The sequence below is a fragment of the Geotrypetes seraphini genome, chromosome 1, assembly GCF_902459505.1.
Source record: "Geotrypetes seraphini chromosome 1, aGeoSer1.1, whole genome shotgun sequence".
Taxonomy (NCBI): domain Eukaryota; kingdom Metazoa; phylum Chordata; class Amphibia; order Gymnophiona; family Dermophiidae; genus Geotrypetes; species Geotrypetes seraphini.
In genome coordinates, this window is record NC_047084.1 from 40,232,669 (window position 1) to 40,258,439 (window position 25,771).

A 25,771-nucleotide genomic window follows, 5' to 3' on the forward strand; every position below is an offset into this window, starting at 1 on the left:
ATATTATCAGGTAACAAGCTTTTGCCTACTATGTTGCAGATTTTGGCGTCGTCGGCGAACAGTGATACCTTTCCTCTAAGTCCATGCGTCATATCACTTATGAATAAGTTGAATAGAATCGGGCCCAAGACCGAGCCCTGTGGCACTCCACTGAGCACGTCCGCCGCTTCTGATGGGGTACCATTCACCACCACCCTCTGTAGTCTACCACTTAGCCAATCTCCAACCCATGTAGTTAGAATGTCCCCCAATCCTGTCGATTTCAGCTTGTTCAATAACCTTCGGTGTGGGACGCTATCAAATGCTTTGCTGAAGTCCAAATATACCACGTCCAGTGACTCTCCGGCATCCAGTTGTCTAGTAACCCAGTCAAAAAAACTAATAAGATTGGACTGGCAGGATCTACCCTTGGTGAACCCGTGTTGGTGGGGATCACGTAGGTTTCCTTCATCCAGGATTATGTCAATTCAATTTGTTACCTTTGCTTAATCTTCTGTAAACCGCATAGAACTTCATGGTATTGCGGTATATAAGCTGTTATTATTATTATTATTAGCTCCGTCGCTCATAGGAATTCTATGAGTGTCGGAGCTAATATCATCATGGCCTGCGATAAAAAAAAGCCTAACGTGGCTTTGTAAAAAGAGCCCTTAACCGGCTAAGTCAATATTCAGTGCTGTTCAATTAAGTTTATAGAGCCAGAGATAGGACTGTTATTTACATGGCTTGATTTGTCTTCTAAACTTAGCTGCTCAGCGCTGAAAATTGTCGGTTATTGCACAATATAGCTGGTTAAAATTTAGTGACTGCATGTGAATATTCAGCAGAGATAACCAATTATCTTGCGCTGAATATTCACATTTAATTGTTTAAGTGCTATTTAACCGGTTGGCACTGTTTCAGGCCGGTTAAATAGCATTGAATATCAGCTGGAAAGTAGCTCAAGTACTTAGCTTAATGTAGAGAGTGATTTATTTATTTTAGGTATTTATATACTTATTGTCAATGTTATTTAAGTGGTTTACAATCAGGTACTCCAGCATTTTCCCTATCTGTCCTGGTGGGCTCACAATCTATCTAATGTTCCTGGAGTAATGGAGGATTGAGTGCCCAGAGTCACAAGAAGCAGCATGGGATTTAACCCACAGCCTCAGGGTGCTGAGGCTATAGCTCTAACCGCTAGGCCACGCCTTCCTCTAATGTGCTGTAGGAGTCTTTAGCAATTGCAGCAGCTGAAAGAATCTTATGAATGAGCATCTGCTGACAAGGATCACTGTTTTACTCAGGCTGTATCAGGGGAGTTCTGCTCTAAAAGGATGAGGAAATTAAAAAAAAAAAAAGTAATCAAAACCCAGTATAGAAAATACTCATATAATCTTAAAACTATTAGTGCTTACCAGCAGCAAATAGAGGCTAAGAATGTCTCTTTTTTTTATAAGTCACTGAGATCTTATGTCCATTTCTTTACTAATGGCTCGGTGTAGAGTTGCCTCAGGATGGAGGTGTGTCCCTAATACACTGGTTATACCGGTATGTCCAGTTCTTGAATTTCTTTGTTCTTTTTAAAAATCCAGTCTAAATGTTATTACCAGAAATGGTTCCCCATCTCTCTAACAAAACACTGAGGCCCAGATACATAAAGCTCTGACACCGTGGTAAAAAAATAGCATGGTGGGAGTGATTTTTTTTTTTTTTTTTTACTAGTGATGCTCAGCTTCTTAAATATGGACAATGATGCCTTTGAGTCACTTAACCCTCCATTGCCCCATGCACAAAATAAGCACCTGAATATACAGTAATATGTAACTGCTTTGATTGTAACCACAGAAAGGTGGTATATCAAATTCCATCCCCTTTCTCTTTTCCCTTTTTTTTTTTTGTACCGGGCTGGGTGGAGGGGGGAGTCCTTCAATCAGGAGGGAGTGGGCATCCCTCCTGCCTACTTGTAAAAAAGAGGTACAGGAATATAAGGGGAGTTTAGGGTCTCGAGCTGGTAGGGGAGCTCGGCAGGAAGGGGTCAGACAGGGGCATGGATGAGATAGATCAATGGCCAGGAGGGAAGGATGAGGGTGTCTTATATTTTTTTGTATCAGGTTCTGCTGTCATAGCCTTACTTTCCTGTCATTGCCTGAGCCAATCAGTGCTCAGGCATATACAGGCAAGTTAGGCTAGGACATCTCAGACCCTGCCTTAAAGTTTGCACGGAGAAACAATGGGTTTCCCTGCTGTGCGTTACATGGAATGCTCATTAGAATACTAATGAGCTCCTTGTAATGCATTAGCATTGGATTCTCAGTGGCTGCTACGATGATCGGTAGCAGCCACGGAGAATCCTTTTGTGCATCAGCAGGACAGCTTTCTATGCCAGTAGGAGTGCTTTAACAACTCTTACTGATATGGAAAGCTTTTGAGCATCAGGGCCTGAACCACTAAAGGCATGTAGAGCAAACAGTATGGAGCGACAGGTGGCTTCTTACAATTCACGCCCCATTAATAAGGCAATTAGAAATGAACAGATGCTTCCATATAGAAGTAAGACTGTCCAGTTATTCCACAAATAGCAATGAGGAATTAGTGCAGCCCAACAACCTTCAAATCTTACCCAGTGGGGCACACTGATTGAAGATTTTCATAGTATAGTATGACTGTCAAGCTTGTATACCAGTAACGATTTTTAAAGGTAGATAACCCCAACTCCCTTTCTTCCCTGTTAATCAATATGTCATATTTCATTTGTTCCCTGTTTCCCTTCCAAATACTGCAAATTTCAGCAACTATTGTCTTAAGACAGCAAAAAAAAAAAAAAAAAGAGAGAGAGAGAGAGAGGATACCAAAATAGGGAGCTTTGTGTGAAGTAATATGAGCATTTTAATGGGTTTATAACCGTGTAGAGAAATTCAGAAGAAAAAATTTCCACAGAAGCAAAACATAGCAGCAACAGCAGAGAATATGGAACTCCAAATGGCACATGAGAGATTGGTGAAGTATGGATGAAGAATCAATAAGTCATAAGACCCTTCATCCATACTTGGGAAAGGGGGGATAAGGGGTAGGGCAGGGGTAAGCAATTCCGGTCCTCGAGAGCCAGAGCCAGGTCAGGTTTTCAGGATATCCACAATGAATATGTATGAGATGGATTTGCATGCAGTGCCTCCTTGGGATGCAAATCGATCTCATGCATATTTTTTGTGGCTATCCTGAAAACCTGACCTGGCTCCGGCTCTCGAGGACTGGCATTGCCTACCCCTGGGGTAGGGAATAGGAGGATTATGGTTGGAGGGATTGTTTATCTAAAAATATATTATTTAAACTGCTGTTATTACAAACATTATTTGGTTTTGTGCTAATAAAAATATTTTAAATTTAAAAAATTGTGTTAAAACTTATGGCAAAAATGTCTAGTCTTTGTAGTCTGGTTCATCAGGATCACCCAAATTTCTAATCTCATTTAAGTTCGCGTCTACCTTTTTTTCTTCCTTTTATGGGGGGAGAAAAGTCACCTTGGTTTATATTCGGATAGGTTTATATTCGAGTATATACGGTACACTATTAGAAACATCCAGCAACCATATTGGTGCTTCCTTCCTTGTGTTATTTTGGTTATTTTTATTTAGGATTTAAGTTGCTTAGATGTGGTAACAACCTTGTAACAGTGCTGAGCTTAGCACACAGCAGGATTTTATAGGGGCACATGCAAAAGTCCTTTGTACAAGTTAGTATGTGAATTGTAGTTTATTAACGTGGCTATAGCAAGAGGCAATGCAGGAGAAAGAAACACAAGGAAAATTCTTTAAACATTTTCAAATTCCTTATGTAAGGAAATCAATTATCAAGAAAGAAATGGAAAGCAAATATGAAAATGTTATAAGACCCTTGTATTGGTCTATGGTACAGCCACATCTTGAATACTGTGTGCAGTTCTGGTCACCATATCTCAAAAAAGATATAGCAGAATTAGAAAAGGTACAGAGAAGGGCATGAAAATGATAAAAGCGATGGGACAACTTCCCTATGAGGAAAGGTTAAAGCAGCTAGGGTTCTTCAGCTTGGAGAAGAGATGGCTCAGGGGTAATATGATACAGGTCTATAAAATACTGAGTAGAGTGGAAAAGAAAGATGTGAATCGCTTGTTCACTCTTTCAAAAATACTAGGACTAGGGGGCATGTGATGAAGCTACTAATTAGTAGATTTAAAACAAACTGGAGAAAATATTTCTTCACACAACATATAATTAAACTCTGGCATTCATTGCCAAAGAATGTGGTGAAATCAGTCAGCTTAGTGGGGTTTAAAAAAGGTTTTGGATAATTTCCTAAAAGCGAAGTCCTTAGGCCTTATTGAAATGGCTTGTTGAAATCCACTGCTTATTCCTAGGATAAGCAGCATAAAATTTGTGTTACTACTTGGGATCTAGCTAGTTACTTGGGACCTGGGTTGGCCACTGTTGGAAACAGGATACTGGGCTAGATGGACCTTCAATCTGTCCCAGTATGGCAATTCTTATGTTCTTAATTTTATCAGACCTATGGTGCAGAGCAGTATTGGAAAAACACAGCACAGTTCAAAACTACATTTTGGATTATTCCAATATTGATTTATCACTGAAATCAGTTTTGGAGAGGAAATCTTTCTGAGCACCTTAGCACTGCCCTTTTTTGCCCTCAGGATCCACTTCTACACCTGTGGTCACTATCTCTCCCACCCAGAGCACCCAGGTTTTACTGACCTTTCTGGGCTGGAAATCGAACTCAGAATTTCTGCACACTGCATCACGTTTTCCATGACCAGCCCAGACCATATACAGTAACTCTTTCACAAATAGGTTGAACTCTTATTTTAAATTGAGAGGTGGGGAGGGGGGTTGTTTGCAACTTACAGTATAGTATGAAAAGAAACAGGATCATATTGGAACGATCAGATAAGGCATTTATTCTAACTTGTTATAGTTATTGCTAGAAATTCACAGTGGTTTTATATTTCTGTACAGCGTGTGTGCAGGTCCATATATAAACACAGGCACGGATATCCAGTGTATAAGTCCTCCAAGGAAAAGCTAATCAGTGTACAGTATAATGGTTTTCAGTACCCTCTCCCGGTGTCTTGGCTTCGCTTTTATTATGTCTGCACTGTTAGCGTAGACAAACTATTGAAAACAAATTCTCCTGCTATTGCAGCTTCAACCAGACAAAAGAAAAGGAATTACCGTCATAAAGACGGCAAACTTTCCATGTTCCATTTTCATGAGTTAACACGGGCTTTTTCTTAAATAAAAAAAATGTTAAAATGGACAGAATTGTCTAAGAAATGGGCTGAATCTTGTAAGTCCCCCCTCCCCCATCTAAGTTCCCAAAGGATGTTTGTGAAGAAGATTCTTTTAGCTTGCTGAATATCCATTAAAGATTTTATAAGTTAGCAGATTGCTACAAGTAGTTAACAAATGCCACATGCCCTAACCCTCTGTCCAAAGAAAGTAAAATAACTGCTGTCTGCTATCTCTGCGGAGTGTGCTCATGCCTAAAATTGGTCATTGTTTGACCTTATAATTTGCTGTCCTGATAACTCTTATCAGCCTGGAAGCTAATATCTGTGTTTTCTGTGGAATCTTTCAGTGGTGCTATCAGGGGGAATGCGTTCCCTTTGGCACCTGGCCCCAGAACGTGGACGGGGACTGGGGTCCATGGTCAATCTGGGGAGAATGCAGCCGGACCTGTGGGGGAGGAGTCTCCTCATCTCTGAGACACTGTGACAGTCCAGCGTAAGTAGCTAAAGTAAGCCGGAGCCAACAAAAAGACACATTTGGAAACAATTCTCAAATATGGTTTCACATGTTATCTGTAAAAATATTCCACATCCATGCCAATACTTGTCTGGAAAATAGAAGACAGAAATAGCTATGCAGGAGAGGGTTACTAGGTCTGCTTTAATATTTCTAAAGCTCACAGTATGTTTTATGCATGATATAGTAAAATGAGCTGTCTTTTATGGTTTAATTATAATGAAATCTGCTTTCCTTCTCAATAGCCATAATTTTAAATTGTGGTGAGTCTTGTATGGAGTTCAACATTATTATCTTAATGATGATAACCATACTTTAAAAAAGCATTTTGCAGTGGCATATCTGCATGGAAATATCAAAATTTTAGGCTTGAGCTTAGGATTTTAGCAGCGCCTGTGCATTGTTACCTTATTAGGCAAAGTTTTAGCCCGGAAATGAAAGTCTTTCGAAGGCAGTTTCTGCACAGGTTCTCATTTATATTTAGAGACTTTTATTTTATGTCTGCTGGGCTTTTCACCCATGCGCTTTGACATTTGCTGAAGTTCCATGCTTCTGATTTGTAAAGGGTCACAGCCTTTAATATTAAGCCCTTGGCATTATGATTTACCATTAACTAACGTAAAATAATTTTTAAAATACCAATATTTGGACATATCTCATTGCTTTTTTTTCTTAATTCTAGAAACTATGACAGTATGTTGAATCAGTTTAGAATAAAGTTAATTAAGAAATGCAAAGCCGGGATTTATGTCACTCCTCTGTCCAGCTCTGCTGCTGATCTTCATCCATCATTTCTCTCAGCAAAGAGCCTTGGGGTTCTTTTTGTGTCAGCCTTCTCCTCCGATCTTATCACTGCTGACAACAAATCTCACTATCCTCAGCTTCTCCTTATCTTCTCTATTCACCTTTTCTTACCATCAATTCTGTTTTTGTTAGTATAGTGAACCTATGTGTTCAGAGGCCTTCCTGCCGACTCCGGTAGGCTCCGAATGTAGCTGCTCAAGTTGCTTACTATCTCTTCTCTCGAAATTCACTCATATTACCTTTTTTTTTTTTTTTTAACTCTTTGTTGTTCAGCACTTACAATGCAACACAGTGGTTCTAAATTTCTTTTGCCTTCAGGACCATTTTAGGCCAACTTTTCAAAATGAATGGAGGTTCAAAACCCAATGAAAGTTAACCTTCCTTGAACGCAATCAAGGAGTTTGCTTAATATTAGTCAAGCACCCACAGCACATTAACAGTACATTTAGGGGTCCTTTAACCAAATCATATGATGTGCTAATGCACATTTAAAGTGGGGAAAATGTTTAGTACAAAATGCATAAAGCATTTTGAGGTAATTTGCCTGTCAGCACGCACTAATCGCACACAATTTTTTTTAAATTTTTTTTCAGGAGGGGGCATGTCTTGGGTGGGAAAGGGGTGTAGAAGTGTTATCCGGCTAGTGTGTTTGCATTAGTATACACTAACTGGATAATTCCGACTTAATGTGGGGGAGGGGGGGGGGTAAGTGCTCCTGTGTTAATATTTTTGCAGGTCTCACACACTAATGGAAAAATTAACCACAGGACCTGCAAAAAGAAAAAAATGAAAAAAAGACCAGTTTTGGGTGCTGTATTAAAACTTGGCTTAGCCCATGGGGAAAGTCTTGAGTTAAAACATACTAAGCTCATTCAGTGGCATAGTGAAGGAGGTTTGCGCTGGGGGTGAAGGCGCCTGACACCACTGCACTGTGTGCCTTCCATGCAATCTTACTCACCTCCCAACATTGCTGCACCATGTGCCACTCCATACCTCTTCAAATCTTCACCAGAGCATCTACTAACTGCTGTTTGTGCCAGCCTCAGCCTTCCCTCTGATGTCATTTCCTGGTCCCATGAACAGGAAGCAACATCACAGAGAAGACCTAAGCTGGCACCAGCAGCAGGAAGAAGATGTTGGTCACTGCCGGCAAAGATTTGAAGAAATAAGTGGGGAGGTGCTGGCGCCAGGGCGTTCTCCCCCCTCCCCACTCGCCCCTACTTTACTGTGCCATTGAGCCCATTTCTTAATTCATTTTAGTAAAAGGGCCCCTTAATTAGTATCTGTGAATTTTAACAGAAAAACTATGCTAACAATGCAACAAGGTGGAAAACTATGTAAAGTAGCTCATTATAGAAAAATAACCCACGTTAACTGTGCAAACATGAACCTAGAACTTCAAAGCAGGGACACTGGAACACCTTTTGTGTTGGAAAAGGCAAACAAACCAATCTCCAGCTGATGCTATGTTGGCCAAAATATTGATTGGGCTTCAGTCCCACTTCTCATCCTAGTTGCCCATCTCATTCCACTTCTTATGCCAGAAGGTGTCGTTAAGAGTTTGTGGCAACATCCACTGACTTCAACACTAGCAAATATATACAGAACTCGTTTCCATGTAATTAACATGGTCCATAAAGAGCAAGCTGATTAATGCTCATTAATAATTAATATTGATGCCTATTATGAGATTTCTCTATGCTCGCTCTCATAGCTTCAGTACCTATCACTGTTATCTGTCACCTATTTCGGACTCTGGTGGCAGCTTTTGTCCAGTAAATTTCATAGATAAATTTATATCCTTAAGAAACTGTATCTTTGTAGTTGCATAATTTATTTATTTAACCGACTTAAATACCACCAATTGCACAAAAGTACTCAATGCGTGTACTATGTAAACAAATTACATACAAAAATTGAACTAAAACCCTAGAAATTTTTAGTAGGTTGAAATCCAGCACATATGTGTTCATATTTGGCAGTTTAGAATTATAAATATATACTTTTCTGATTCTGTTACAGAGACTGGTATCCCTTGCAAGTTTGGCTTTTTTTTTTGCGGGGGGGTTGGGGGTGGTCGGGTGCTGCTCAGTTACAGCAGTTTGACAAAACCTAAATGTGCTTGGAAGCAGGTGTAAATCCTGATGTTGCTAAATTAAAACATTGATGTTTATTCCCCTTCTGAAATGGGGAATAAATGTGTATCATCTGAGCCTGCCCTAGGCCTGCCCAAAACACACCCAGATCATACCTCCTTGCCATTTGCATATTCTTGAGTTTTTTGACATACATATCTCAGCTTTGTAAAATGGGAACTTTAAACGTTTGGGCATAAACGTTTAAGTACTGGCAAAGGTAGTCAGTGACTCCTGTTTAGTGATGCTATAGAGCAGGGGTCTCAAAATCCCTCCTTGAGGGCCGCAATCCAGTCGAGTTTTCAGGATTTCCCCAATGAATATGCATGAGATCTATGTGCATACACTGCTTTCAATGCACATTCATTGGGGAAATCCTGAAAACCCGACTGGATTGCGGCCCTCAAGGAGGGACTTTGAGACCCCTGCTATAGAGGGATGGGGCTGGGCTAGGATGGGGTGGCTGGGAGATGTTGGGGCAAATTAAAATTCTTTGTGTGGGGAGGGCGACACCTGAGTCGGCAGCAAATGGACAGTGGGTCACTTTTAAACACAGCAGGGAAGGATACTCTAAGGCAGGGGTGTCCAACCTGTGGCCCTTTGAAGTATTTTGTGCGGCCCCAGTCGAGGGCGACTGCACTGTTTACCTCTGCTGCCCCCGGGTGTTTACAGTCTTGCCGGCTCCCTCCTTTGTCTTGGTGTTTCAAGTTTTTTCAAGTTTCAAGTTTATTAGAAATTTGATGAATCGCTTATTCATAATTTACTAAGCGAATTACAGTAAAATCCAAAGTAAACATACAACATACAATTTAAAAATTTAGCTAAAAAAAGGGGTTGGACGAACAGACAAACAGACAAGACTGAATACGAAGGGAGTAAAGGGGTAAAGTTACAAAATTAATAATTTTGAAGAAAGAAAAGAACTATAGAGGGAAAAAACATAAGGAGGGGTATCCATTTTTTCTTTCTTTTGTTTTTTAATTTTTGGTAGGGAGTCTACTGCACTGTATATATTCCATTCAGAGGTTGAAAGCATCTTTAAACAAAAAAGGTTTTAAATTATTTTTAAAACGGCTAATGTCTTTTTCATCTCTTATGTATTGGGGTAGGGAGTTCCAGACCTGGGGGGGGGGGGCCACTATTGAAAACATATCCTGACGTCTAGTGCGTTTGCACATTTGTGCGGCCCCAGAAACATTTTTTTCGGCCAATGCGGCCCAGGGAAGCCAAAAGGTTGGACACCCCTGCTCTAAGGGTGTCTAGAACATAATGGGCGCCTTAGCATTTAGTGCGCACTAAATCAATTAGCGTGCTAAATCGGGTAGTGTGCCTTAGTAAAGGACCCCTTAACTGTGTTGCTCTGGTGCACCTACACTAGCTGCCTCCCCCTCCCCCAGTACCTCTGTTTTTGATAGCAATAATCATATTGAATACACTCCATAGAATCATATATCACTTGGAGTAAGAGGAATATATGAGCTATATGCAATTCCAAGTTAGAGTGCTATTGAAGAAATAACCATCCTAGTGGGACTCAAGAAATCAAAACAATGCATCAAAATAATGCAGCATGTCAAACGGTATAGTATTTGCAGTATTAAGTGCAGGTACAGTAACTCTTGGCTCGTAGTCAGCCCTAGCTCCTCCCCCATCCCCCCCCTGGTCCAGTTATGATTGCCATGTGAACAGTGATGTTCAGTACCACATTAACAATCCTATGGTTATTAATAACCATAAATTGAGATTTGTCCATCAGTGTTTTTGTCCATCAGGTTGACAAATTGCTACCATGCTTCAGATGTACTGGCTTTTAGTTTAATATTGAGCTACCAAAACTGTTTAGAATAGCTATACTAGCTGTACCTAATGGTTAGAGCAGCAGGAGAAGAACCTAGGAAGCCGGGGTTCAAATTCTACAGCCATTTAGATAAGTCACTTAGGGCCCCTATTATAAAGCCTCAGTTTGATTCTTCTGTGGCAAATGCACCGAAACCCATATGAATTGAATGGGCTTTGGTGCATTTGCTGTGGCAGAATCGCTACCACAGCTTTGTAAAAGGGGCACTTAACTCTCTTTTCTCAGGTACAAACTTGGGCTTTAAGCCTTCCAGGGGCAGGAAAATACCTACTGTGCCCAAATGCAACTCACCTTGACCTGCTAATAAGAAAGGCATGAGCTACATCCAAATCTAAAATCTATTGCCAGGCATATTGTGAATCAATCCAAAATCCTTCAAAAGTCACTCAAAACCTATAACGCAATTCTACGATGCCGTGTAACACTAACTTTCAGGATTTACACAAGGGCCTACCTAGGAAAAAGTAGCATAGTAAACATTGCAGAGAGCATAAGAACATAAGAATAGCCCCACTGGGTCAGACCAATGGTTCATCAAGCCCAGTAGCCTGTTCTCCAGGGGCAGGAAAATACCTACTATACCCAAATGTAACTCACTTTGACCTGCTAATAAGAAAGGCATGAGCAGTAGAAACATGAGCATACCAATTGGGAAGCGGTTTGCATAGATTCAATGCATTTTCCACATATGCAGAATACAGATAGACCCCCATTAAGTACAAAATAAGTAATCACAAACTAAAAATAAAAATAAGTAGACAAAAATTAAACTGAATTCCCAAGAACCTGGACTCCGTGGATAGTGCAACACCAGAGAAACAGTGATGCATATCCGTCTGTACTGTGCAAATACAAAAGACAACAGATGCAACTTTCAAAAATTGACACATTCCAATCACATTCTGATTACAAATTAACAAATGGAAATAAGACAAAAAAATAGAAAATAAGATCGGTTCAGGTTTTGGCCTCTGAAATATTTTAAATTATTCCATTTAAATGGCATCACTTTATTTTCTGTTTTTTGTTTTGTTTTATTTTATTATCCTTTAAACTGAACTTAGGACTCCCTTTACTAGTTTTTAGTGCACGCAGGATTTTAGTACATGCTAAACCTGCGCTACGCTTCTTGAACTAATGCCAGATCAATGCTGGCATTAAGGTCTAGTGTGCGCTATTCCACGCGTTAAAGCCCTAACGCACCTTTGTAAAAGGATCCCTAAGTGCTATAACAATATTTCACCCTAAATTAAACATAAAATTATTTTCTCCACCTTTCTTGTCTGACTCTTTTAATTTTTCTAATTGTGTAGGTCTCAGTCTTTGTTTGCTGCTTTCTCTGTTTGTTATTCTTCTCTCTCACCTCCTGTCTTCACATCCTCCTATTAAATCCATCTTTGACACTGATCTTTAATTTCACTTTTCTTCTATTTTATGCCTCTCTGTCCATCCAGATACCACTCAGTCTCCCTTTTTTTTCACTGGAGGAGCATCCTAATGGTTATTACAGTGGGCTGAGAACCTGGGGAACTGGATTTGATTCTCAGTCCTTGCGATCCTGGGCAAGTAATGTTACCCTCCATTGCACTAGGTACAAAAATTGTACCTAGATTGTGAGCCCATTAGGATCTGTGAAGTATAATAATAAATGTAAATCATTTGGGTTGTATCAAAGAAAGGCAGAATATAAAATTCATGGCCCTTTACTTTTCCAGCTTTCCATATCTTTCTCTTATCCAGGTCCTCTAATTCCCCCCTGCTGTGTAGCATCTCCTTTATGTCTCTCTTGCTCTCTTCACCTGCCCTGCAGCATCTTCTCTTTTCTTCCCCATCCAGCCTTACCCCATCTCTCTCTCTCCTTATGTTTCTTCTCCTTAATCAAGCATTATCCCACCTCTCCGTGACTCTTTATCTTTCCCCTCCTCATCCAGCATTACCTGCTTTCTCTCTTTCCCCTCCCTCTCTCCTTTCCATCCACTCATATTCTTGCTGTCTTCCCTGGTCGGCGGCAGGCCAGAAGTGGTCAGCAATAAAACCCATGAGAAGACGTGAAGAACCAGGTTTCTGCACACACTGCCACTGGGCCTTTTGATCACACCTCTTTGACACAGTAAGTTTACATCAGAAGGGGTGTGACTGATGCTAATGGCAGCACGTGCAGGAACAGAGCTAATGGCAGCACGTGCAGGAACTGGTTCTGTACATTTTCATATGGTTTTTACCACTGCTGCTGATCGGAGAAAACAACAGGTCCTGCTGCAGTCATATCAGGAGAGAAGGGAAAGTCACAGGTGGAGCTCAGGAAGCTAACTTCCTCAGTCCGCATGTGAGTATTGGTTTATGTACATTTCAAACGCTAATAACCCTTGTAAAAATGACTGATATTACGAATAATGTCCTTTTGAATACAATACTAGTCAATAACTGTTGTTATATAAAAGCAATGGAATTAAAATTTTAAATTTAATATTATCCATGCATACTGTATAAACTTCTGCATTTATATGATACACACAGAAATATAATAAAATATTTTTCCAGTCCCTCAGGTGGTGGAAAATATTGCCTTGGAGAGAGGAAACGTTATCGCTCCTGTAACACCGATGTAAGTAAAATTAAACTGACATTTAGAATGCTCTTGACATTTTAGTTTCCAGGAAGCAGCACTTGCTATTTTGTAGACAGCCTTCTGCTTAGGGTAGAGATAGACAAACCATAAAATGTGATGGTCGTTTGAAAAAATCTTATCTGACCATAGGAGACTGCCACTGCCAGAGACATGTGAAAGGACAGGAATATCCGTCAAAATATAATTATAGCTCTCACCAAAAGTAAACCACAGTTTTACTTTGTACTTTTCAGTCAATTTTGGTTTTTCTGCCCTGTCTCTGTTTTTTGTTTCTGTTTAACTGTGCACTGTATATCTCAGTCATGATTTTTCTTTCTCTTCTGTATTTGCTCTTGTCATTTTTCTTCTTTCATTTTTTTATCACCTCTGCTTTCATTTCCTTTCTGCCCTACTATGGGTAAATCTTTCCCTGGAATACTTACTTTTTCTGTTTGCTAAATTCTTTTCTTTCAGCTCCTGCCTTTCTCCCTCAATATTCTCTCTTTTGCCTTTCAGTTCTTCCCTCTTTTCCCATCCATTTTCTTTTTGTCCACTTCTGTCTCTTCCTCTAGATGCGTGAAATAGTCTCCCAGTAGAGGTGATGGAGACAAGGACTGTGTCTGAGTTCAAGAGCGTGTGGGAGAGGAGGAGATAGTGGATGCTGCAGATGGGCAAACTGGATGGGCCATTTGGCTTTATCTGCCACATTGTTTCTAAGTTTCAGCGTTTCTGTCTCTTCTCCCTTATAAATGGACTCTTATCTCTCCTGCAATCCTCTTATTGAAAAGATAGGAGTAGCAAACAATACCATTGGATCATCTCTTATTCCTTTACCTCCAACTCCTCAGCATGTTATAAGATTTTACTGGCATCCTCTGGATTTCTCTGCTGAGCCTTACATTTTCACAGCAGCTGCCTATATCAAAGCTAACCCCTAGCAAATGCTAGCCCCTAGCAAAGCTAACCCCTAGCAAATGCTAGCCCCTAGCAAAGCTAACCCCTAGCAATTTCTTCTTCATAGCGAATGTTTTTGAATGGGTTAACTTTGAGCATACTATGACAAGAATGAATCTCACCCCTATGCCGGAGAATTTTGAAGATAATCTCAATCTCTCAGATTCACTGCTAGTATTTGTCTTGGCTCTTGCATTATTCCAAAGAGAGTTCATAAGGTGTAGTATAAACAGGCAACATAGCAAGATATAGTCAGAAATTTGTTTTTTAATCTGGCTGGTGGTGGCCCGGTAAAATTGGCATGATTTTTGTATCTTTGTCCCACATTTGTTGGTACTGAAGGATCTTCTCTTTCTTTGCACATAGTACAGAACAGTGACTGTACTTGGTACTGACGGTTTTATTTGTACTGCTGTTCTTGTTCTTTTCTCCTTTGTCACAAAGTCCAGTTTTCTTGCATCGATCCTTTTCTCTGTGATCACAGCTTTCTTATTCTCCACAGTTCTATGCAAGTTGTGGTTTCCATGTTTTCTGGTATAGCAGTGTTTGTGTAGTTTCCACTGTATGACATGTATGTACCTTATTGTACCTTTCTCTGTAGTTTTTCTGATATCAGCACACCCAGCTCAGTTCTGTAATATTTGCATTTATCTGCTTTATCATTTTTTGTTCTATGCTGGATGTGAACCATCATTCATAGTCCACTATCTTATGCTGCAATTCACTCTCATCTTTGGGTTTAAATTCACTTTTTAAACTGTTTGTCAAGTTTTGATCTGTTTTTGTTTTCCAAAATTACAGGGAAATACTTTTAAAACCAATAGGAGGACATTTTTTTCACTCAGAGAATAGATAAGCTCTGGAACGCGTTGCCAGAGGTAAGAGCAGATAGCATAGCCAGTTTTAAGAAAGGTTTGAACAAGTTCCTGGAGGAAAAGTCCATAGTCTGTTATTGAGAAAGACATGGGGGAAGCTACTGCTTGCCCTGGATCAGTAGCATGGAATATTGCAACTCCTTGGGTTTTGGCCAGGTACTAGTGACCTGGATTGGCCACCATGAGAACGGGCTACTGGACTTGATGGACCATTGGCTGAGCCAGTAAGGCTATTCTTATGTTCTCTGTATTTCCTGCTGTATTTGTGCTTTAATCAGTTGCTTTTCCTAATTTGTTGGTCTATTTCTTTAAAGGAGTTTTCTTCTCTTGTTTTGCATATTTTATTGCCCCCTCCCCCCTTGCTTGCTCGGCAAACTCCTCCACCCTCTGCATGTTCATCATGGCCCTTACTCCTGGTGTCAGGTGTTTATTAGGGTCTAGATATGTGTTTCATAATGAAAAATCAAAGCATGCAGAAGAGAACTTTGAGCCTGAAACACTTTGGAACAGAAATCAAATTGTTTGACTACACCCTTTCAAGATATATTTGGAGTAAATAACATCTGGCATTATCTAGAGCAGTGTTTTTCAACCTTTTTTGGGCAAAGGCACACTTGTTTCATGAAAAAAATCACGAGGCACACCACCATTAGAAAATGTTAAAAAATTTAACTCTGTGCCTATATTGACTATATATAAAGTAATTCTCTTGAATAGGAATCAAATAAACACAAAGAAAGTATTTTATAATTACTTTATTATGAAATATTAAGTAAACAGAATAGTGAAAAATTATAAAATACTTTATTCAGTGCGAAACCTGGGCCTGTTTGGCTGAACACAAAACTGATATTCTGGCTGGAATCGAAGAAAGACACACACGTAGCTCTTCGTCAACAGCCGTTCCCTTCACCGCCCCGTCACCGTCACCGCCATCCCTTTCACCGCCCCGTCACCGCCACTGCCACTGCCATCCCATTCACCGCCCCGTCACCGTCCCCGCTGCATCCATATAAGCCTTAGTACTGTAATATTTAGCTTATTCCTTTCTTATAAATCAAAGTTCCTGCTGCTGAACTAGAGAAAGAGATGTTCAGCTGGCAGGGCTTTGTTTATAAATTTTTATCAACACAACTAATATACTATTTTATCCTAAAGCAAAAAATAAATAAATAAATATAATTTTTTTTTTCTACCTTTGTTGTCTGGTTTCTGCTTTCCACATCTTCTCATTCAATTCTTTCCATCCACTGTGTGTCTTCTCTCTACGTCTTCCATTTGCTGTTACTGTGCCTCTCCCTTCACCCCCCCCCAATTGGTCTAGCCCCCATCTTCTTCCCTCCGCTCCCCCATAGTCTAGCATCTGTCTTCTTCCCACTCTGTCTTCCACATTCCCCTTCGGGGTCTGTTCCTCTCCACCCTCCTTCAATGTCTGTCCTATTCCTTTCCACCACCACCCTTCCCTCCCTCCTTTACCATCTGTTCCTTTCTACTACCCTTCAGCTCCTCTCATGTGGCTTATCTATCTACCTTCCTCCCTCTTATTTTCATGGCACGTTACAATGTAATTTGTGCAAGCCACTGGAGCCTGCGAGCTCGGTCCCTGTCCCATCCCCACAAACCATCTCGCTTCTGTGCTCCTATTTTCTCCATTTCTAATATCTCCCCTATGTATCTGTCATTGCCCCACCCCCTGTGTCCATATACCATCCCCATGGCATGTCCCCTTTATGTCTCTGTCCCTATGCCCCATGCACATAATTTCCCCTCTTTCTGTTACCTTCCTGTGTCCAGATTTCCCCTATCTTCCTCTTCCATACCAGTGTGTCTCTTCTTTTCAACCCCATCTAGCTTTTTTCCCTCTTTCTTTCTCCCCCCCCCTGCTTCTAGCATCTGGCTCACCTGCCTGTCCTTCCCTTTCTTTCCTGCTGTGGGTTTTTCTTTCCGTCTTCATCCCCTTGGCCCAGAATCCTTTTCCCTTTCACTCCCTCCTTCCAATTTGAGCCGGGAACACGAGCGATCACACGGTCCCCGCAGCCACCACTCGCCTGCCCAATCGATCCAACTGTTTAGCCAGCTCTCTCCCTTCGCCTCACCTTAGTTTGTAGGTTTTGTTTTTCGGCGATATGCACGCTTTCCCAAAGAGCCGCGCACGCGCGGCTGCTCAGTGTTCAATCTTCTGCTCTGCTGCAACTTCCTGTTTCCGGTTGCGTCAGAGCAGAAGATCGAAACTGAACAGCAGCGGGGACCGGGGGAGTCTCATGGGAGCGCGTGCGGGACCCGGCCTGAGGCCTAATCAGTGTCTGCACCGTATGGCACACCAGGCAACATCTCGCGGCACACTAGTGTGCTGCGGAACAGCGGTTGAAAAACACTGATCTAGAGAGAACAACTCCCTGCCAAGAAGTAAAGGTTAAATTGGAGGCGCTTTTTCCCTTTGTGCCTAATTCTTTTCATGGGCATGGGCAAGAAAGGGGCATGGGCAGATCATGGGTGTTCCCAGGATTTAGGAATGAAGTTATAGAATACTTTCATTTCTGTGCCTGAGAGAAGTTAGGCATGAGAATTTACATACCTTTGGCAGGCACAGATGCTTCTGCCTAAAGTTAGGTCCCAAAATAACTGCTGCTTAACTATCACATTTTCAATAATGAGAGACGAGCAAGGTCTACAGGACTCCAGGAGCCTGCCAGTCCCTAGTGATGGCAGCAATGCAGCTGGAGGACTCCTGCTCAGCTTAAAGGGAACAGTACAAAAGAGTAAAACATATTTTATGTTGCTTATCCTAGAAATAAGCAGTGGATTTTCCCATTTTAAAAAAAATGGCTTATGGACTTTTCTTTAAGAAAATTATCAAAACCATTTTTAAACCCTTTTACCACATTCTCTGGCAATGGATTCCAGAGTTTAATTACACATTAATTGAATAAATGTTTTTTCTGGTTTGTTTTAAATTTATTACTTAGTAGGGTCATTGCATTTCTTTTAGGCCTACTGGAAACAGTAAACAAATGATTCATGTCTACCCGTTCCACCCCAATGCTCTTTTGGGATCTTGCCAGGTACTTGTGACCTGGATTGGCCACTGTTGAAACAGCATACTGGATTGATTGGCCTTTGGTCTGTCCCAGTAAGGGTCATTGCATGTCCCCTAGTAAACAAATGATTCATATCTATCCGTTCCACCTCACTCAGTATTTTGTAATTTTCTTCTAGTCTTTAAAAAGACTCTTTTCACTTACCTGATTGCAAAAGAAGGATGATATTATTGACAACAGTTGTTCAAGAGTGCTTTTGCCAGCTTTATGACCCACACAGAGCTGCAAACACTTTAGAAAATGAAACCCACATAGGTGTTTGCAGCTCTGCCTACAACTATGTGTGGGTCATAAAGCTGGCAAAAGCATTGGCAAAAAGCTGGCCAAAAAAAGCATTGACATAAAGCTGGCAAAAGCGGGTCATAAAGCTTTTTAAAAATTAGAGGAAAATTTTCACAAGTCTGTGCACCATCAAGTATATATCTCTTCTCAGTTCAAATAATCAGACTCCTGAGGCAGGCCCTTTTGGGCCAAAATTCGATAGTGTCGAATCAGTGTCATATTATCTAATAAAGGAGAGTGAGCACCAACCAGTCACCTTCTGGGGGGTGGGGGGTTTCATACTTTCCAAGAAACCCAAATAGTAACATTTATGCTACCTATCCCAGGACAAGCAGTAGCTTCCCCAATGTTTGTCTCTATAGCAGACTATGGACTTTTTGTCCAAGAACTTATCCAAACTCTTTTTAAACCCAGCTACAACATCCAATGAGTTCCAGAGTTTTAACTATTTGTTGAGTGAAAACATATTTTCTTCTGTTTGTTTTAAAGGTATTTCCATGTAACTTTATTGAGTGTCTCAATTCACTTTTACCCATTCTGAACCACTCAGGATGTTGTAGACCTCAATTATATTCCGCCCCCCCCCCCCAGCCATTTCTTTCCAAAGCTGAAGAGCCCTAACCTTTTAAGCCTTTCCTCATATGAGAGGCGTTCCATCCCCTTTATCGTTTTAGTGACTTTTCATAGACCCTTTTCTAATTCTGTTATATCTTTTTTGAGATATGGCAACCAGAATTGAATGCAGTACTCCAGGTGAAGTCTCACCATGGAGAAATTTAGAGGCATTATAATATTCTAGGTCTTATTTATTTTTATTTTTGTTATTTATATACCATCTATTAATTGTCTAAACAGTTTATATTCAGACACTCAGTCATTTATCCCTTTCTGTCCCGGTGGGCTCACAATTTATCTAATGTACCTGGAGCAATGGAGGATTCAGTGACTTGCCCAGGGTCACAAGGAGCAGCACAGGGCTTGAACCCACCTCAGGGTGCTGAGGCTGTAGCTCCAGCCTCTAGGCTACTCCTTTCCTAATAATTCCTAGCATTCTGTTTGCTTTTTTGGCCGCTGCCACACATTGGGCAGAAGATTTTAGCATATTGTCTATAATGACACCTAGATCTTTTTCTTGGGGGTTGACTGTCAAGGTGGACCCTAGCATCTGATAACTATGATTTGATTCATCCTATTGTGCATCACTTTACATTTCTCCACATTGAACTTCATCTGCCATTTGGATGCCCAGTCTTCCAATTTCCTAAGGTCATCTTGCACTTTTTCACAGTCTGCATGGGTTTTAATCACTTTGAATAGTCTCATATCATTGGCAGATTTAATCACCTCACTCGTTGCTACAATTTCCAGATCATTTATAAATATGTTAAATAGCACCGGTTCCAGTACAGATCCCAGCAGCACTCCGGTATTCATCCTCCTCTATTAAGAGAAATGGCCATTTAACCCTAATCTCTGTTTTCTGTCCAATAACCAATTTCTAATCCACAACATAACATTGCCTTGACTTTTTCATTTTCTCAGGAGTCTTTCATGAGGAGCTTTGTCAAAAGCTTTCTGGAAATCTACCTTTATCCACATATTGATTCACAGTTTCACACATTCAAAGAAATGAAGCAAATTGGTGAGGCAAAACTTCTCTTAGCTGAGGATATTATGTGGGCCTTTTCTGCACGCTAACACATCTACTTTTGCTGTATCTAAAAAATAGCTGATTTTCCCATTTTCTAAATTAATGGCCATGCGCTCATTTTGCTATTAGTGTGCAGCCATTACAAAAACTTACTGTATGAGCCCCTATTGCCACCTATTTTGTAGGCAGTGAGGGGCTGATTCTATAAACAGTGTCTAAATTGGCTGGCACCTACAAAAATGGTGATGGCTGCATGCCAATCACACTTAGGCGCCATTTACAGAATCGTGGCTAGCGGCACCTATATAAAAACTAAAATGTAGGCGAGGGTTTTAAAGGCCTACATTTCAGGTACCTAAGCTTTTGGAGAATCACGCTTAGCGGTGCCTAGGCCACACTTTGCCCATAGAAATGCCCATGTAGGATCGATGACGATTTCAGCAGCTTTTCCATTAAAAAAAAAAAAGTAAAGGATTACTGCTTTAAATTCCGATGATCCACGAAGTTGTTATATGAACAGTTAAATGATTTATGAAAATCACACATAATTGTGGTACCTAGTTGGAATAATTGTGCGATCATTAACTATAGTAGCCATAGAGAAGGACTTAACAAACAATAAGAGTCTTGAATAATTCTCATTTATTTATTTATTTATTTAGAGTATTTATATACCACTTATAGCCTAAGGCCCTCTTTTACTAAGGTGCACTAAACACTAACGCATGCATGTTAGTCTATGGACGTGTTAGCGTTTAGTGCGCTAATTCGATTAGCGCACCTTAGTAAAAGAGGGAGTCAGTGGTTTACATTCAGGTACTCAAGTATTTTTCCCTATCTGTCCTGGAGGACTCACACTGTACCTAATGTACTTGGGGCATTATATGACTTGCCCAGGGACACAAGGAGCAGAATGGGATTTGAACCCACAACCTCAGGGTGATGAGGCTGTAGCTCTAATTACTGCACCACCGCAATCTTGCATTTTTCATATTTTAAATTTTAGAACTGTAACAGAATTTAGAGCAAACCATAGAACCTACCGACAACAGTTGGAATCTGTCGGTTGCAATGTACTTTAAACTTATAACCAACCTACTACAGAAGATGCTGAGATTTGCTGTTTTCAGTTTAGGCTTTATGATAGGACCAAATTGCTGGTCAGATTCTGGAGAGAGAAACATGTTTGATTAATGGAGGCATTAAGGGGTTGCAGACTTGTCAGCGTGCATATGAAAAATCTGTTGCTCCTAACCACTGTTTTCTGTAAAGGTTTCTGTGCAGTGTCAACATTCATTATCCCTCCTGTAATTTAAAGAACACTACTCCTTTGAGGTTTTGCATTTCATAAATGAAACACTTCTCTATTTCATTTTTCATCAGATGATGAGCTCCTATACTTGTTCTTTTCTTTGACCACTCACATTCCAGCAACCTAGTGTACCCAACTCCTTCTGAAACATATATTTCAAACACTTTTCAATGAAATATCATTTTGAACAACAGTTGGAATTGCTGAGATTGAAATAATTAATTATATTTCTTTATTGTACAAGTAAAATGTAAATAAATAATTAATTAGCAATAACTACTGTATCCTCAAAACAATTGGGTAGAAGTAGGAAGGGTATTATCTTGGATCCTGTGGTGTAGCTGGGATCTAGTGGACCTTAGGTGAAGAAATTAAGATGGGTCCCTATAATATCCTTTTGCCTAAGAAAGGCGGGGCCTGCTGGGTCCACATTGGAACTCTGATCAGGAATTGGGAGAGATTTATGCGAGTATACATATTAACTGAGGGGATGCTTGCAGTAGGTGTGTGTGGGCAGATATTGCCTGCATGGATGGTAGTTGAGTGGGTGCCTGGCAAAGGAACATGCATGTGGGGAGTAGGGGTATCCTTTCTAGGGTAAGATGCACATGTGGGATTTATAGGGAATATCTGGGACAGTAGGCGTGCATGTAGGTTATCTGATGTTTGTGTGTAGGTGTGATATGTGGTCATGTATGTACTTTGGGGATAAAACAACAAGGAAAGACAAGGGGGATGTCTTGAACAACCAAAACGGATCTTTATTCAAAACAGTAAATTCCTTATTCAAAACAATAAGTCCCAACAAGGATCCTAGTTTCGGCGTTTAGAAGATGCCTTCTTCAGGGGATACTTTGCTGAAGACGATGCGAATGCAGATTGACTGCATGAGCAGAAAAATCGTGCTGAGCTGATTGCTGTGAAAATGAAAGTCTGTTCCCATACGCTTATCACGAAGACCACACACCATTTTAGTAGCCTTCCTCTGAATTGACTCCATCCTTTTGATATCTTTTTGAAGGTGCGGCCTCCAGAATTGTACACAATATTCTAAATGAGGTCTCACCAGAGTCTTATAAAGTCTTATACTGGTCATACCTCTCCCTATGCAACCTAGCATCCTTCTAGCTTTCGCCGTCACCTTTTCAACCTGTTTGGCCACCTTAAGATCATCACATACAATCACATACACATACAATCACACCCAAGTGTGTTTTGCCTACTTGTACTTGGAGGATGCCAGATATAGATATCTGAGGTAGGATGTGTGTCATGGATTAAGAAGAAAGATGGCAGGTGTACAGTGGGGATGTGTGATCTGGAAGGAACTGGGGTAGTGGTGCAAAGGGGGCTGAGGTATTTATGTTACTGTTGGAATGTTCAAGGACAGTGTTGGGGTACAGTGGAAGGTTCATAGGAAAAAGAAGAAGAATGGCAGGTGCCCAGCAGGAGTGCGAGTGAGGAGGTATGCTCTAGGGAAGTGAGAATGGGACAGTGGGAGGTCTGAGGTGGGTGCTCAAGAAGAGTGTTGAATACAGAGAGGAAAGAAGCATTTACCATTAGGTGATATTTGTTGGATTACGTCTTCTAGTTTTACAGCCCCTGATTCAGTCCTTGTATGGGGGAAACATGTCTTTGTCGGGCTTTTAACTATTTTTGTAATTAGGGCCCGATTTTATATAAGTCACCTAAAAAACTGGTGCTGACTAGTGCAGTGTTAAGTACAATTATATAAAGGTTAGGCACACGGGTTAGAACCACGATTAGCACCGTCATTAACTGTCACTGGGCATCTGAACTATAGGCACACCACTTTGTAACCCGTTCTGGGCTCCTTTGGGAGGATGGGCTAAATAAATAAATATTTATGCCAGGGTTTTCTTCGCCTAAATACTTGCAGTTAAGTTAGGTGCCTGACAGTGCCTAATTCAAAAAGAGGTGCCTAACTCAAAAACACACCCACACTATGCCCCTAATCATGTCCACCATGCTTTGGACCATGCGCCTACTTTTTTATAGAATTTAATTTTTTGAGTTCGATGTCTAATTTTCAATAAAATCTAATTAATAATAATAATAACAACTTTATTTTTGTATACCGCAGTACCAGAATAGTTCAGAGTGGTTTACATGACAAGAGACTGTACATCTACAGCGAAATTTACATATAAGTCAATCAATCAATATAACTTAGCAAGTTGGGAGCAGGCAAGAAGGAGATAGAGAGGTTATAAACAAGTCAATCGGCATGGCTTAGAAAGTCGGGTGCAGGTAGGTAGGAGGTGCAGGTAGGGAGGAGGCAGGTAGGTGGGAGGTGCAGGAAGGTGGGAGGTACAAGGCATAGTTAAAAGTAGAGTTACAAGGAGGGCGGGAGTCAGAGATATTTGTCAAAGAGATAGGTTTTGATTGACTTCCTGAAAGTTTGGTAGGAGGGAGAATTAGAGATGAGAGTGGATAGACATTTGTTCCATTTGCATGCCTGGAACGCCAGGGATCTGTCAAGAAATCTCTTGTAGATGCAGCACTTTAGGAACAGGAAGGCAAACAAGTGGGCGTTATGTGTGCGGGTGGGGCCAGGATGGACAAAGTGATCTGATAGGTAGATTGGAGACGAGCCTGTTAGGGTTTTGAAGCAGAGGCAAGCAAATTTGAAGATAATCCTCGCCTCCATAGGCAGCCAGTGCAGTTTTTTGTAGAAGGGGCTTATATGGTCAGATTTTTTGAGAGTATAGATGAGTCGAACGGCTGCATTCTGAACAAGTCTTAAGCATTTGATGGTTTTTTTAAATGAACCTAGGTAGATGATATTACAGTAGTCTAGGATGCTCAGGATTAGTAATTGGACCAGTAATCGGAAGGAGAAGAAGTCAAAGTAGTGTTTGATGGTGCGGAGTTTCCAGAGGGTACCAAAACATTTTTTAATCTGAGCATTGGTGTGGACTTCGAAAGTAAGGCAGCGGTCCAGGATGACTCCAAGGATTTTGATTGTGGGGTTGATTGGGTAGTCAAACCTGTTAAGTTTCAGGGAGGTGTTTGTTAGCTTGTTGTTGGGACTGGCCAGGAAAATTTTGGTTTTTTCTGGGTTCAGCTTTAATTTGAATTGAGTGACCCATTGTTCTATCTTGGTGAGGCTGGATGAGGTGAATTGTTCAATCTCTTGGGAAAGCGAGGTAATGGGAATGATAATAGTGATGTCTGCGTAGATATATGATTTTAGTTTTAGGTTGGATAGCATATGACCTAGCGAGGCCATGTAGACATTGAATAGAGAGGATGAGCCCTGAGGAACTCCGCAGGGATTGTGCCAGGGTTGGGAGAAGGTCCCATTGACGTGTACTTGGTAAGAGCAGTTTTTTAGCAATCCTGTGAACCAGTTTAGGACCTGACCGGAGATGCCGATGGAGTCAAGGCATCTGAGTAGAATGTCATGGTCAACCAGGTCGAAGGCACTGCTCAGGTCGAACTGGAGTATCAAGGCACTTTTTCCTAGAGAGAATAAGTGGAGGAGGTAATTTGTCAGAGAGGCTAAGACAGTTTCTGTGCTGTGATTTGGGCGGAAGCCAGACTGGGAATCATGGAGAATGTTGAACTTCTCAAGATGGTTCATGAGTTCGTGATTGACTAGGCCTTCCGTAATTTTTTTGAATAGCGGTATGTTGGCGATGGGTCTATAATTGGAAGCCGAGGAGGTAGAATCCTTGGGGTTTTTTATAATCGGGGATACAAGGATGTGGCCAAGTTCTTTTGGGAAATGGCAATTATGAGGTGTGGCAATTATCACTGCTGATTAAGCGTGTTAATGAATTAAGTTAGGCGCCTACACCAGCTAGACATGCCAATGTAGGCGCTTAACTGTAGGCTGATAGGTGGTTTTGTGTGGAATAGACCTTTCGTGAAACAGGCTACTAAGGGATGTACAGAAAGCGGTTTGTTGTCCAGGTGGGAATGAACTCTGATAGCACTGATAGCACTGAGATGAACTCTAACTGAATTGGTTTTTAGACTAGAATTAGAGAGGTATAGAAAGATAGTCAAGGATAGTTTGAGGTTGAGGGGTGGTAGATTCAGGGGCAATGTTAGGAAATTCTACTTTACGGAGAGGGTGGTGGATGCCTGGAATGCGCTCCCGGGAGAGGTGGTGGAGAGTAAAACTGTGACTGAGTTCAAAGAAGCGTGGGATGAACACAGAAGATTTAGAATCAGAAAATAATATTAAAGATTGAACTAGGCCAGTTACTGGGCAGACTTGTACGGTCTGTGTCTGTGTATGGCCGTTTGGAGGAGGATGGGCAGGGGAGGGCTTCAATGGCTGGGAGGGTGTAGATGGGCTGGAGTAAGTCTTAACAGAGATTTCGGCAGTTGGAACCCAAGCACAGTACCGGGTAAAGCTTTGGATTCTCGCCCAGAAATAGCTAAG

General features: G+C 40.9%; 1 protein-coding gene across 5 annotated transcripts in view; it reads left to right on the plus strand.

Annotated features, from left to right (window-relative positions):
- Positions 1 to 25,771, plus strand: part of ADAMTS6 (ADAM metallopeptidase with thrombospondin type 1 motif 6) — a 662,036-nt gene that overhangs the window by 418,165 nt on the left and 218,100 nt on the right. For all 5 annotated transcript variants that reach the window (XM_033930281.1, XM_033930272.1, XM_033930267.1 and 2 more), the window contains 2 exons: positions 5,611 to 5,756; positions 13,116 to 13,179. In XM_033930281.1, coding sequence (XP_033786172.1) covers positions 5,611 to 5,756; positions 13,116 to 13,179 — 210 coding nt within the window. The remainder of the gene's footprint in view (positions 1 to 5,610; positions 5,757 to 13,115; positions 13,180 to 25,771) is intronic.